This window comes from Haliotis rufescens, unplaced genomic scaffold, assembly GCF_023055435.1.
Source record: "Haliotis rufescens isolate VD_foot unplaced genomic scaffold, xgHalRufe1.0.p SCAF_101, whole genome shotgun sequence".
In the NCBI taxonomy this organism is placed as follows: Eukaryota; Metazoa; Mollusca; class Gastropoda; order Lepetellida; family Haliotidae; genus Haliotis; species Haliotis rufescens.
Genome location: NW_025963782.1, coordinates 857,577 through 872,453, shown reverse-complemented (window position 1 = coordinate 872,453; position 14,877 = coordinate 857,577). Strand labels below are relative to the sequence as shown.

The following is a 14,877-nucleotide window of genomic DNA, read 5'->3' as shown; positions in this document are numbered from 1 at the left end:
TTATGAAAACAACTTATTGTATATATATGAAATGTGACTATTGAAAACAATTATTCAAATATGAATACATAACTTCAATTAAATACCACCAACTTATTGTAAAAAGATGAATTCAATGCAAATAAAAAAAATCATACGATATACCTTGTTACGGAAATTATAACAATATTATTTCAAGACTTGTCATGTTCGTACAGATAATATTATTTGCAAATCAAGATGGAGTTCGTCGTTGAGGAAACTGTGGATACTGCGGATTTAAAGGTTAATATAATCGCTAACACACTGCCGATATATGTTATGAACGAACGATCTAACGCATGGAAAGTTAGAACTATCTTAAGGCAGTCAACTGTAGGGACAAAAAGACTGTCTCAGAGATGACCTTGTTATTTGTCCCAATGATCTCTCAATCTCGGTTCCACAAATTGGATATTTGATATCAACATGATCAAGCTGTGTGTACGCAATTATTTCTTAATTTGTTACTAAGGAGTAATCTGCTTGACCATAGTTATTACTGTTAAGATTGAGAGAAATAATTTTCTCCCGTACCTGAAAACACTGTGCTGTCAACAGGACTAGATCAGTTCAAGACGTCATCAATATTTGGTTTATGACGAAACCATGAGTCATGGTTAGCTAAAATAACGCAGCTGTGCCTTTTAACATGACTGTAGAGCAAAACACTACACATTTGCAGTCCTACTAATAGTCGACCGTCCAGTGTCCGGGAATACACACGTTAATTTAGTCATTGCCTATCATTAAAAAACTACCAGGGTTATACTCAGACCTTGTGGTACCCTGGCATTCATCTATCATCGGAACACGCCTCTTAGCCTGTTAGCTGCTGTCTATAAATGCAAATCAGTGACACGGTAATGCACACTTCATAATTTCAGTTAACACGTTGATATTTACTTCTAGCATCTTTTTAATATTGCCTTACCCCCATCTGTCAATGGACAACAATATAACCAGCAATTTCCAAAATAAACTTTCTCTATCGACCTGAACTAGATCATCTGCATATTGAAGGTGACTAATAAGGTAACAGAAGTTACATAGTCTGCACATTTTTCCCACTCTGTGTCCAGAATCTATTAGGAGTTAATAAGGGCCTTAATGCCAGACTTAGAAACACGTTCTTCACTAGAACTAGTAGAAGCCAAAAAGTAAATACATACTTTGGGCATACCAGGAGTGCTTTTAATATATATATTGTTAGCTTTTAACATTTTTCCAATTACCGTGATACCCCGAGGTTGCAGGCTATAGCTAAAACGGCACCTCAGCAAAACTTCACTGATTGGCGAAAACAGCACTAATTGGCGAAAAACGGCTACTTTTGCCTGGCGAAAATGTCGCCTTGATATTTTTTTTACCTTGGTATTGAAATACATGAAATTAAACTCACATGGTCATTTGCAAACACAAATAATTATGAAATGTTAAAACAGTTTACATTTGAAACTAGCCTCTACTCAATGACTCTGATTTGGAGGTGTAACTAAACTTATTGTGAAAACATTACATGCTTTGAAGTAAAATAAATGAAATTTGACTCACATGGTCATTTGCAAACACAAATAATTGTGAAATGTTAAAACAAGTTTACATTAGAAATTAGCCTCTACTCCAATTTACTCACCCACTCCTGATTGGACCGCCTCCGTGGCCTAGTGGTAGAGCGTCCGCCCGGAGAGCGGAAGGTCCGGGGTTCGACCGCGTCATACCAAAAGACGTTAAAAGATGGTACTTGTTGTTACCCAGTCTGGCGCTCGGCATTAAGGGGCTTAAAAACAAGGACTGGTCGGCTCGGAGTCAGTATACTGTGTCTGAGTGGGGTATTCATGTTAAACTGCGGCATGGTATCTCAGTGAGCTAGCACTATAAATCGGCATCAGTCCGGACTAGTACAAGCAGCCACACAAACACACACACATACTTGCACGTCGCTATATAAGTGCAATAATCTTGGACGCGACGTTAAACCCCATTTCACCTCACCTCACCTCACTCCTGATTGGGAGGCGCAACTAAAGTTATCATTGAAACATCCCATGCTTTGAAGTTTTAAGTACCTTTACTCAAATTAACTTAATGTCAAGCTTAAACTCTGGCGGAAATGTCAAGAAATTGTACTACAGGTATACTATATATTTAGTATTTACTTTTGTAAGTAAGAAATAAATAGCAATTAGATTGATATTTCATATATATCTCCCCATTCTGCCGAGAGCCGTCCCCGCCCAAGGAAAACATATATACTACACATGTACATAAATCGTTCTTATCTTTATCAATAGTAGAGGTGCCGTTTTCGCCTGACAATTAGTAGCCATTTTAAACAAATGAGGTGCTGTTTTCGTCTGAGAAATCGTCGACATTTTGCTGAGGTGCCGTTTTAGCCTGAAACCCAGTACCACAAACTTTTCAAGCATGTCATGTTATCATATGACGTAATTTGTGATATTTTGTTGCCAGATACACTGGTGAAACAATACCCTGTGGCTTCGTGATCTGTCATCTCTGTGCGCAATGTCATTAAATAAGCCCAGCGATGTTGAGAGTTTTCAATATTCGTTCACTAAATATGGCCTGCAGAAGCACATTTTATAGCAAGCGCCAGTTTTAATATGAAAGTATTTATTTTTTCATTATATATTTTTTCCAGCTTCAACTGTATTCATGTGGTAAAATGGATTATAAATGGGAACTAATACGCATATTTTATTTTTTCGATTCAGTAGTTTTCATTATTAAGCACAGGAATGTACAATGATGTAGTTTAGTAGGTATTTGTGTATTGACGTTGCACACATGTAAATGTTGCTGGTATGAACAATATCTGTCTACTGTGGGACCTCTTTTGCAATAAATCAATTAGATTTGTAATGACAAGGATAGATACAAGGCTTTATGAGCTGTGTAAGGGGTCTCAGGGGGTTGTACCCCCTTCTAATGCATTTTCAAGTATGGGAGCCGAAGACATTCATTGTTTTCACTTTTTCAGTTGCATTTATTTTATAAACCGTATTTGACATAATAAGCCCCCAGGGCGCTCTCAAAATTAGAAATAGGGGGCTCTTATTAGAATATACTTTCGGTGAGAGTTGAAAGATTGTAAATTGTGTGGATTATGCTGACAGCCTGAAATGATACAAAAGAAAAGTCTGAGCCAATCTCATTAAAATCAGATCTTAGTTCTCGCTACCGCTAAACAAAGATCTAAGGACATCCCATTACGGGTCACGTCAGAACGACCTTTCGCTAAATTTGACAAGAAATCGACATTGGCCAATCAGAAGGTAGCTAAGAGCTGTACTTTAGGCTTTCCTCCAACAGCTTACATTAAACTGATAGTGCAATGTTACACCCAACTCACTGAAATAAGACTAGCCTCCTCACAGCATTAAATAGACTTTGGTTGCCTTTATTAGTACATGCAGGGATCAGAATGGATATTTTCCCTTCAGATGAAACTTCTTTTCAATGGAGTGTGGTCCACAATCTCATTAAAATCAGATCTTAGTTTTTGCTACCGCTAAACAAAGATCTGAGGACATCCCATTACGGGTCACGAAATCAAGAAATCAACATTTGCCAATCAGAAGGCAGCTTTCTCGAGCTTTACGACGCTAGTTTCAAACTGGCAACTATGCTTCGAAACATATTTTGACGTATTCTCGATTAAAATATTTAAAACTGATAAAAAGAACATTCTGGAATGACTCATAGATGGCCTAGATTGTATGGATATAATCATAAAACCCGTAACTGTCATTCGGAATACCCCTTGTTAAATATATCGTGGTTGCATGATCAGAAAACACATTCCAACTGTCACTTTCATGATCTGGTAAGCGACGCTCTGTTTGGTTGGATGAAAGGTCGTTCTGACGTGACCCGTAATGGGATGTCCTCAGATCTTTGTTTAGCGATAGCGAGAACTAAGATCTGATTTTAATGAGATTGAGTCAGTGCATATCATACATGATAGAATATTTTCCAGAATTTAATTGCCCATACTTAAGGATGCATATAACACACGAGTGCGTATTATACATGAATAAATAAGTCTGTGCACTTTGATCAATCGGAAGGTGTGATAATTGGGATTGTTCACTAGCCAATATATTAGCAAATATCGCCGTTCGCGCATATTAGAGCGTGGAGGTTATTATGTCGATTACGGTTCTTCTCGCAAAAATGTTGAGTTACCAGGATGATGTAGTTTCATGTCAAATGTTTTGGCTACAGGAGACTGTCATGGAACTCTCACTCACTACACTTTGTCAGTAAAGATTCAAAAGCCGACTGACCCTCGTGGCATCCGTAGCCATGCCTATGCCTTCCTAGATCCTTACTATGATCAACGTTATCCTTACAATGTTCCCTAGCACACTTTTATTGGACAAAATCACCAACAAATTATTACAACCGTCATTCATCAGTACTCGTGAATTCAACGTCTTGCACCTGGAACATTCGTGCTATTCCTCACATCTTGTGGGTTACCGAAGGGACAAGCATCAGGATCCCTTGTGAGTGTCCATGGACTAAAGTCATGAGACAAGATTCCTCCCTGTAACCTTGTAAGTGTCCATCACCTGTACGACCATTCCATTCAGTTCCATGACATCATAGGCATGGCTAGGTAAATTTGCCCTAAGTTTAACAGTGTGGACGTAGCTCAGTTGGTTAGCTGTCGTGCTAACAATCTGAAGGTCTTGAGTGCGCGTCCTGCGGATTCTCACCAACACTGGTTGTTTATAGGTGAGACATGTGACCTACGGCAGAGATCGTCCTCATGAGAAGTTGTGGCACAGTATTCTAAAGGTGCTCCATGTTCTGTTCTGAAAAAGAGTTGTGGTATTTGTATATAAAAAACCTCCCAAATAGTCACCGAGAAAGTTACGACCACAAATATTGTCCAGATAAAATATGTAAGTTGCTATACCAGCAACCAAAGAAATGTTCAAGACATAAAACAAAACCAGGAGTTGGATTCTGACACTGAGGACACAACTTATTGTGAGACAACAGTGTTTACCATTAAGAGTTTAGGGGGAACCTGTCATTTTTAGAGTTCAAAAGCCAGCGGGAAGGAACACTGCTGTACATTGTTTGAAGAGATCTCAGTGATTAGCTTCTGAGTCAGATTTCATTGTATATACACTGGATAAGTGACACTATACTGATTGAAGTCATAGAAGTCCACAGTATAAAAAAAAATGCCAAACTCTAATAGTAATAGTTAAATGACTTTAGATGGGTTACATAATGACCGTGGATCTCTGTCACAAACCTGAAAGCAATTATAAATGTAGATGAAGAAGAATAAGACTTAAATATTTTTATAGCCTAGTGGTTAACGCATTCCAGATAGATTCCCCACATGGATACAATGTGTGAAGCTCATTTCTTATGTCCCCGCTGTGATATTGCTGGAATATTGATCAAAGCGGCGTAAAACCGCTCACTCACTCACTCACTCACCATTGCTCACTCACTCACTCACTCACTCAACCACTCACCCACTCACCCACTCACCCACTCACTCACTGGGGAAAAGCCCCAGGTGACACAAATTGTAGGTGTTTATCACTTTCATGAGACTGGCATGATTCTGACAAACCAAAGGTCATTATTATGTCTTTCATTCATACCCATGAGCAGGGGTTTCTGGCAAGACTTCTTCCTGCACAGCAAACTGCATCACCCAGGTCTACAGGGCCATCTGTGCCAATACTGAAGTTGAAATACTGGCAGTAAATCAGCACCATGGCATCTGTAAGCCTGCTGAGTTGTTGCACATTTACATGTGGTGCCTTGATAGTTTTCTTTATTTTGCCTACAGAAGTTCGAACTCCAGTACCATGACCAGGCAAGGAAGGGCCCAGTCAGTGAGAAGGCTCAGTTCGACTATGCCTGGTGCCTGGTGAGGAGTCGATACCAACAGGACATGAAGCGAGGCGTTGCTCTATTGGAAGGTGAGCTTCAGCAATGTCCTATTATTCCATATATTGTTATGTGGCAGTGTATTGTATTGTTTAACAGTGATTGTAGCTGTGTTGTATTGTTTCTGTTGGTATTCGGTAGACGCTCATTGCATTGTGTTTGGACAGTGATCAGTAGGGTTGCGACGGGTACTCGAGTACCCGATGACGGGTCGGGTAGCTTAGGACTCGAGTCCAATTTTCAGGACTCGAGTCCCCGTTCAGGGGAGATAACTCTAATCACCTTTCGTAGTCACTTCAAAATGGACGACAAAGCGGACAATCGTTCAAATGTTTTAGGTAAGCCATGCAGGCATTTAATAAAAAACATAATACCTTTAGAATAGATCAATAGATGTTTGATGACCTTTTATTCATAAAAGCATTACAAACAAGTGGGACAACATTGAACTACAGGTACTCGAGTTCAGTTTTCGTACCCGGTCGCAACCCTAGTGATCAGTTGTCAGGAAGTTGGTGCTTTTAATTCTTGACAGAATTTCAGTTATTTGTTCACCTCTGTTTCTTCATATGTTATCATAATTTTGTATCACATTATCATAATTATTAATATTTACATCAAAAAAAAAGTTCCGAATCCCAGTTCCATGGTATTTGTTTTGATAGCTTAATAACTACTCTTGTATACGTATGAACAGAATAGATAGGAGTACTCTCATCAAGTTGGACAGATCACTCTTGTAGGACTTGTTGTAACAGTCAGAGGATTTGTTCTTTTGAATTTGTGGGGTCGGGGATTTGTCATTGATGACACTTGTAGCTCATGTTTCCAGTCACAGGATCGCCTGGTCTGCACGTCATCACACTGATTATTTACAGGCAACAGCATTAAACCACATTCACTCACTGACAGCAATGCAAGTACATGATATATAAAACCAAAATACTCTAGTCTAAAAAGGTCTTGATTCTCAGGCACCGTGATAATCAGCATAAAGTCCAAAGCACGTTTCGTTTTATTTCCAATTTTAAAAAAATCAAAAAATCCCAATACTTAAAAACAATATAGCATGCTGTTACTTCCCTTTACATGCGCACTGCTTTACTGCGCATCTCGTGTTATGGTAATGGCGGCAAAAGGAGTTTGTGTGCTTGTTTATGTAGGGAAGCCCTTTCCCAGGTTGATGGTACACAAGGAAGCACGGGTGGCCTAGTCGTCTAAGGCGCCGCGATTCGCTGTGCAGAGTTGCATCCCTTGGGCACGCCAGAAACCTATGATTGTGGGTTCGAATCCCGGTTCGCCCCGATTATGTTTCTAGGTTTGTCAGCACCATACCTGTGCTCGTGGGTTTCACTGAAGTGGTAAACGTCTAGGACCTGCATCACTTCAGGCTTTCCTCCCACATTAAGCTGACATGCCGCGATATAACTGTAATACTGTTAAAAGCGGCGTTAAACCAAACTCACTCACTCACTCACTGATGGTACACAACTGTTTATTTGGTTACATTCTAGTTTGAACAAGCTAAAAAAAACAACACCACCTGCACGCACTATTTTTTCAAAAGTCATTGCCTGAGAACCAACTCTTGTACTAAGAGAAATAAATTCAGGGCATCAGTGATGGAACATAATCACATGGCTGTCTTCTCATACTTGGCCATCTTTCAGACCTCTTCTCCCGCACATCAGATGAAACAGCCAAGAGGGACTATCTGTTTTACATGGCAGTGGGCTACACTCGCATCAAGGTAAACCCATCACTTGCTACATGAAGGTACAAGCACCTGTACCAAACATGGCATTGAAGAAGAAAAAGGTTGAAATCCACGTCAATCATTGTATATAGTAGATGACCACACTGTACATACATTTCCTCTTTCTGTTATCGGGGCAGAGGGGTAGCAGAGTGGTTAAAGCATTCACTCGTCACGCCGAAGACCCGGGTTTAATTCCGACATGGATGCAATGTGTGAAGCCCATTTCTGGTGTCCGCCGTGATATTGCCTGAATATTGCTAAATGCGGCGTAAAACCAAACTCACTCACTCACTACTAAGATAGTTGGTGCCATAATAGGAGGTCACACTCCCTCCCTCTTGTTTACCCGCATCCCAGCCTTTATCCGAGACTAATTTAATATTTTATGTGCATATATATATATTCCATATCACGAAGGGCTCTTTGTCCTATAGCTGTTGTACGTCTATGTCAAGTTTTGGAGTTATGATTGTGAGACTAATGCCAGGTTTGGAGAGTTATCTCACTCTTGTGTGTCGTGGACAGGAATATCAGCAGGCCCTGAAGTACACTGCGGCCATTGTGAAGATCGAGCCCAAGAACAGACAGGCAGCAGAGCTGGAGAAGTACATCAAAGATAAGATGAAGAAAGGTGAGTTTAATGTGAAGGACCTGTTCATTCGGGGCAAGCTTTGTACTGTCACTCTGGGCCCGTGAAGATCCGGGATAGAATAGGTCTTCAGCAACCCATGCTTGCTGTTAAAGGCGACTATGCTTGTCGTTAGAGGCGACTAACGGGATCGGGTGGTCAGGCTTGCTGACTTGGTGGATGCATCTCATCGTATCCCAATTGCGTGGATCGATGCTCATGATATTAATGACTGGATTGTCTGGTCCAGACTCGATTATGTACAGACCGCCGTCAAATAGCTGGAATATTGCTGAGTGCGGCGTTAAAAAACCAGCCAACCGTCACTCTGCCATTTGTTGTTGTCTCCAGTGGGCACGACCTGTTTGGTGTACATGTTGGGATGTTTGGCAATATATCATGTTTATATCCTGGACTGATATACTTATGATTGACACTGAGATGGGATAAACACTATGTACATGGCAAGAACTGACACGTCAGTCCACTTTGTTCTAACTGATCTCAATCTGACAATCGTGTACGCGTTATAATACAGTGTCCATAACGCAAGGATAATTCTAGGGTGGGGCCTTGTGCTTTTAGCCCCTAAATTTAAAAAAAGGCCCACATTTTCAAATACAATGGGGTATTTTAACATTGTGCTGTATGGGCAAGTGTGGGTGTAACTCTGGAATATTTGAAATATTCACATAAAGGGCCCATGTCAGAAAATTCCCAGAGTGAACCCTGATAACTCCAACTGAAAATAGTGTTGACTTGAGTGTTACTTCACTAGACAAGAACAGTATGGTCAAGTGATTTTATAGTCTCAGATACATGAAGTATATCATCACAAAGATTGTATGTAAATGCATGTTTATGATTGTGTTTGTTTGTTTGGTCTTTAATGCCGCACTCAGCATTATTCCAGCTATATGATGGCGATCTGTAAATAATCGAGTCTGGACCAGACAATCCAGTGATTGACATCATGAGCATCTATCCATGAAATTGGGATACCATGACATGCATCAACCAAGTCAGTGAGTCTGACCACCCGATCCTGTTAGACACCTCTTACAACAAGCATAGTCGCCTTTTGCGGCAAGCATGGGTTGTTGAAGGCCTATTCTACCCCAGATCTTCAGGGTCGTTTATGATTGTGAGGCTATGAGCCTCCTTTAGATGACCAAGAACAACCAAGGCACAACATTCTAAATGTCTCCTAAACTATAGAGAGTTCAGAGAGTAGATGACATTGGTGCAAGAGTTAGGGTTCAAGAGCAGTTCACTAAAGACTAAGTTCAGACTATGTTGACCATTGTAATACTTGTATTTTTCCATTTTCCACATTCAGAAGGCTTCATGGGAATGGCAATAGTCGGAGGAGCGGCACTAGCTATTGGCGGACTTGTTGGAATTGCAGCTGCAGCCATTGCCAAAAAGTCCTGATAAATATTTTCACACATGTAAACTCAAGATCTTAGATAACGACCACAGAAGGAAAGTAGAGCTAAACTCACAGGTCTTCATCAACATGACAAGTGGACCGCCAAGGTCTTTCTCGAACTGGGTTTGCTTTTCTGTCGATTGAATTTATCTGCAAACGTAATACCAGTAAAATTGTCTTCAAGTATCCAATACCCTGGAATTGATGCCTTGTATCTTTGTTTATGTGAAATGCATTTTAATCATTACTTCTGCAAAACCTGATCAAGTTGTTGACATTATTATTATTTATTTGCGCAAACTAGACACACATTTGGCAGTTATGTAAAAACAGGATTGATGTCATAAAAGTAAAACATAACATGTCAATATTTTTTCAGTGTGCATCTTAAATAATTATTATCCTATGAATTATTGTGAGTTTATTGTTTATTGTGTGGGGTGCAGAGTGAATTACAACATACTTATTTCCGTAAGCTCGACTAGTAAGGTTAATTAAAAAAGTATGGGGGCGGTCGGTTAGCCTAGTGGTTAAAGCGTTCGCTTGTCACGCCGAAGACCCGGGTTCGATTCCCAACATGGGTACAATGTGTGAAGCCCAATTCTGGTGTTCCTGCCGTGATATTGCTGGAATATTGCTAAAAGCGGCATAAAACCATACTGACTCACTCACTCAAAAGGGATGAGGCAGACACAGACATTAATATTCTTGGTTAGTTTCCCGTACTGTCTGGAGCAAAGTGGAATATGTATATGTATGAAGCTGTCTTGTGTGGATGCCTTGTTTAGATGTTTAGTCTGCGTGTGCATGGAGAAAAGGGCAATGACAAACACAATCAATGAGATTCAGTGTTATTACAGTGGTATGTTTGAATAATTAGTGACTTTTTATTTGAGATGTGTCCAGTGTTTTGGAAAAATGTATAAGGCAAAATGTTGTTGATTCATAAACAATAAATGTTTTTATTTTACATGCAGGGAAATTTATGTAGATGGTTTGTTTGCTTTTAACATTCTTGTTCTGTGATATGACAATGAATTGCAGAAGTATCATTTAATGTCTGAACGTTCATGTAATTAGTCACTTATGTCCAAATTGAATTCATGTAACCTTGAACATGTTGAATGTATTAAGAGTATTTATATGTCAAATATTTTTGAGAATTACCAGAATAGACCGAACTCAAAGTACCACATACCGTATTCAACGTAATAAGCGCCCAGAGCGCTCACAAAATTAGAAATAGGGGGCTCTTATTAGAATATTATTTTGGTGAAAAAAACAGAGTTGAAAGATAAATTTCGTAGTTTATGCTGACAGCCTGAAATGTTTATGTACGACAGATATATTTTTCTAGATTTTAATTGCCAATAATTAAGGGTGCATATAACACACGAGTGCGTATTAAACGCGAATAAATAAGTCTTGTGAACATTGATCAATCGGAAGGGTTGCTAATTGGGATTTTTCACTAGCCAATATATTAGCAAATACCGCCATGGGCGCTTATTAGAGTGGGGCGCTTATTACATCGAATACGGTAATTGCTGTTTGCAGAGTTGACAACCAGATGCAGTGAAAGACTTTGATAAACAAATCTGCAGGTGTCAGTTCAGACAAACATCCCCAAATCCAAGTGCCGGATAATTGTGGCTTTGAGTTTGGATAATTCCAATAGCCTACAAATCTTTGTGATGAAAAGATGTATTGTTGCAAAGCGTCACTTGTGTTTGTATGAAGTGATGTGATGCAACACGCTGCGGAGACCACGTTAACAAATTGTCACTTCCCTTTCTTACTGCTCGGGAATAATGACCAGGGACAAGCTGCCAAGCTCACCTACCAAAGTTCCTCTATGAAACAAAAAACTTCTATTCATAGCCAATTCTTGAAATGAATAAATGCATGGTTATTACAACAATGTTTTTTAAACACTTCATGGTTCAGGAGATGGTGCGTAAGGCTAAATAATAGTCTTGGTTCTTGGACACTGCCCGCACCATCCTAAAATCTGCCGCATGTTTTGTTTTTATTTCCATTTTCACAAATAATAATCAAATCCTAATACTTCAAAACAATGCGATCCAATGTAACACACAGTTACTTTACTTTACATGTGCACTACCTTACTGCGCATCTTGTGATTTGGTATTGGCATCACCAGGTAGATGGAACTGTTTATTTCGTTACATTCTGGCTTGAACAAGCAAAAAAAAACAAAAAAAACCCCCTGCCCTCACTATTTTCAAAAGTCATTGCCCCAGAACCACTTCTATTATTTTTTATGCCTCATCATCATGTGCCGTGGGTCAGGCCAGTACATCAAGTTATCGGGATGGGGAGGCAGGTCCTATGACAACCACCTGACCAAGTTAACGTCATTTTGGAAATAATGGTGGTCCAGTCTAGGGCTATGTAATTGCTCTGTATGGTTGTGTCCCTCAGTTATGCCAGGGTCCGGTGATGTCGGATTCACCTTTATTGTGATAGTTAGCTTGACAGTGAAGAGTTTCAGGGTCACCAAAGTTTGAAACGTCTAAGAGCTGTGGGGGTTCGTCGCGATTCGCTGTGCAGAGTTGCGTCCCTTGGGCACGCAAGAAACCTGTGATTGTAGGTTCGAATCCCGGTTCGCCCCGATTATGTTTCTAGGTTTGTCAGCACCATACCCGTGCTCGTGGGTTTCACAGAAGTGGTAAACGTCTGAGACCTGCATCACTACGGGTTTTCCTCCCACATTAAGCTGACACGCCATGATATAGCTGGAATAATGTTAAAAGTGGCGTTAAAACCAACTCACTTACTCACTCACTTGATAAGATTTGTTTGTTGTTTAACGCCGCAGTCAGCAGTATTCCAGCTATATGACGGCTGTCTGTAAAATAATCAAGTCTGGACCAGACAATCCAGTGATTGACATCATGAGCATCGATCCACGCAAATTGGGATCGATGACATGTATCAACCAAGTCAGCGAGCCTGACCACCCGATCCCGTTAGTCACATTTTACGGCAAGTATGGGTTGCTGAAGACCTATTCTACCCCGGAATCTTGATAAGAAGTGGAACTGTTTCCACAGATGTACATAGTAGTTTCAAAGAAAATCATGACTTCATTGCAGTTTGTTCTCTTGAGTGAGGTGAGGTGAAATGGGGTTAAACGTCGCGTCCAAGATTATTGCACTTATATAGCGACATGCATGCACGTGTGTGTGTGTGAGGCTGCTTGTACTAGTCCGGACTGATGCCGATTTATAGTACTAGCTCACTGAGATACCATGCCGCAGTTTAACATGAATATCCCACTCAGACACAGTATACCGACTCTGAGTCGACCAGTCCTTGTTTTAGCCCCTTAACGTTGAGCCCCAGGCAGGGTAACAACAACATCTTTTAATGTCTTTTTGTATGACGCGGCCGTGGATCGAACCCCGGACTAAACGCTCCCCGGGCGGACGCTCTACCACTAGACCACGGTGGCGGTCTCTGTTGAGTGAGATTAATGGTGAATGTTTATGACACAATTGATACCAAACTCCAGTATTAAACAATGTTAAATGTTCTGAAATTGTCAAGAATAAATCTGAAATGTGAACAAGGTATATATACAACCATCACAAACAACTATATTAAAGCAAGATTTTTTTTATTAAAAAAAAGTGAACATTGGGAAAAAATAATCTGAAAAGCACTGTTTTAACAGCCAGATTTTTATTGTCCATATTATGTTCTGAACAGGGAACATGGCTGCTTCCTCTGTGGTGTTGTAATGCAGACCTTGGTCACACTGACGCTCCACAATGAGAGCTTGTTTTATGGCCAATATGAAGTTTGTATTTTAATGTGGTTATCCTGACATGCTTGCATCGTAGCGAGTGTTAGTATGAATGATGATTGTAAATAAACATGTTTCACTCGTACATCTTATCTGTGTGCTTTGTTAACGATAATAACAATCAGACAAAAAGTGAACAGGGCTCACTAATACCCTGACTTTGACTCAAAACATGAAAAAAAGCAATATTTTCTCAGAAAATCAACTTATCAAAATCAAACTTTGCACTGTGCCCCCAATTGGAAAAGAACCCATGAATTAGTTTTTAAGTTATGGGTCGCACAAATGTTGAAGTAAAAGATATTCTAGGTTCAAAACATAAAAAAGTACATATATATATATATCAGAAAACACACATGTCAAAATTAGACTTTGCACTGCACCTGTTCTATTAGTATGGAGACTGTTCCTTTAATTTGAAAAGAATCCATAAAGTAGTTTTCTCGTTATCAGTTGCACAAATAAAAATTGCTGTATTTTGCAGAAAATCCAAATATTGAAAACAAACTTCGCACTTCACATCTCTTATTGGTATAGAAACTGTACCCCTAATAGACAAGAATCCATGAAGTAGTTTTCAAGCCATTGGTCGCACAAATGTTGAAGTAAAAAATGAGGAAAAAAATATGTAACGGGTATTTGAAAAGAAATCAATCTAAATATTGAAATCAAACTTTGCATGGCGCCTCTCTTACAGGTATAAAAAGTGTTCAAGTTTGAAAAGAATCTATTTAGTAGTTTTCAAGTTATAGGTCGCACAAATGTCCTTGGAAGAACTATATCCTAATAATGCTTCTTTTATTGCACTCAACTCCATACTCGTGTATGCTGGAAGCATGTACCTTTATCACCCTGATCAATGGATCGATATGCATTTGATTTTCACCCCCTCCCCCTTGGGAGTCTACAACCCAAGCTGCCTTCAGACGTTACAAGGTTCTCAGGCACATCCTACCAGGTACCCATTCACTGCTGGGTGAACAGAGGCACTGTTCGAACAAAGTCACGTGGCCAAAGAAACACTGCATGTGCTTCAGTGTGGGGCTGGACCGATGCCCTAGAAACCTGCATGAGCCAAGCGGCAGAACACGGTCACCCATCCAAGGACTCTCCACGACCAATGTTGCTTAACTTTGCCGGAGTTAAGACCTGTCAGCCATACAATGGACCATGTGGCACCAGGGAACCTCACATCTGTCCCTATTCAAATACATGTACTATCATTGTGGTCTATACAAGGCTCATATATAAGGCCTTTA

The 14,877-nt window shown here is 39.9% G+C and overlaps 1 protein-coding gene across 1 annotated transcript; it reads left to right on the top strand.

Moving 5' to 3' along the window:
* The first annotated feature begins 187 nt into the window (after positions 1-187).
* Positions 188-13,703, top strand: LOC124117026 (mitochondrial fission 1 protein-like). Its single transcript, XM_046478699.2, has 5 exons — positions 188-264; positions 5,867-5,999; positions 7,638-7,717; positions 8,252-8,357; positions 9,694-13,703. The coding sequence occupies exons 1-5, from the start codon at positions 220-222 to the stop codon at positions 9,786-9,788; spliced, it is 459 nt and encodes a 152-aa protein (XP_046334655.2). The 5' UTR covers positions 188-219; the 3' UTR covers positions 9,789-13,703.
* Positions 13,704-14,877: the final 1,174 nt, after the last annotated feature.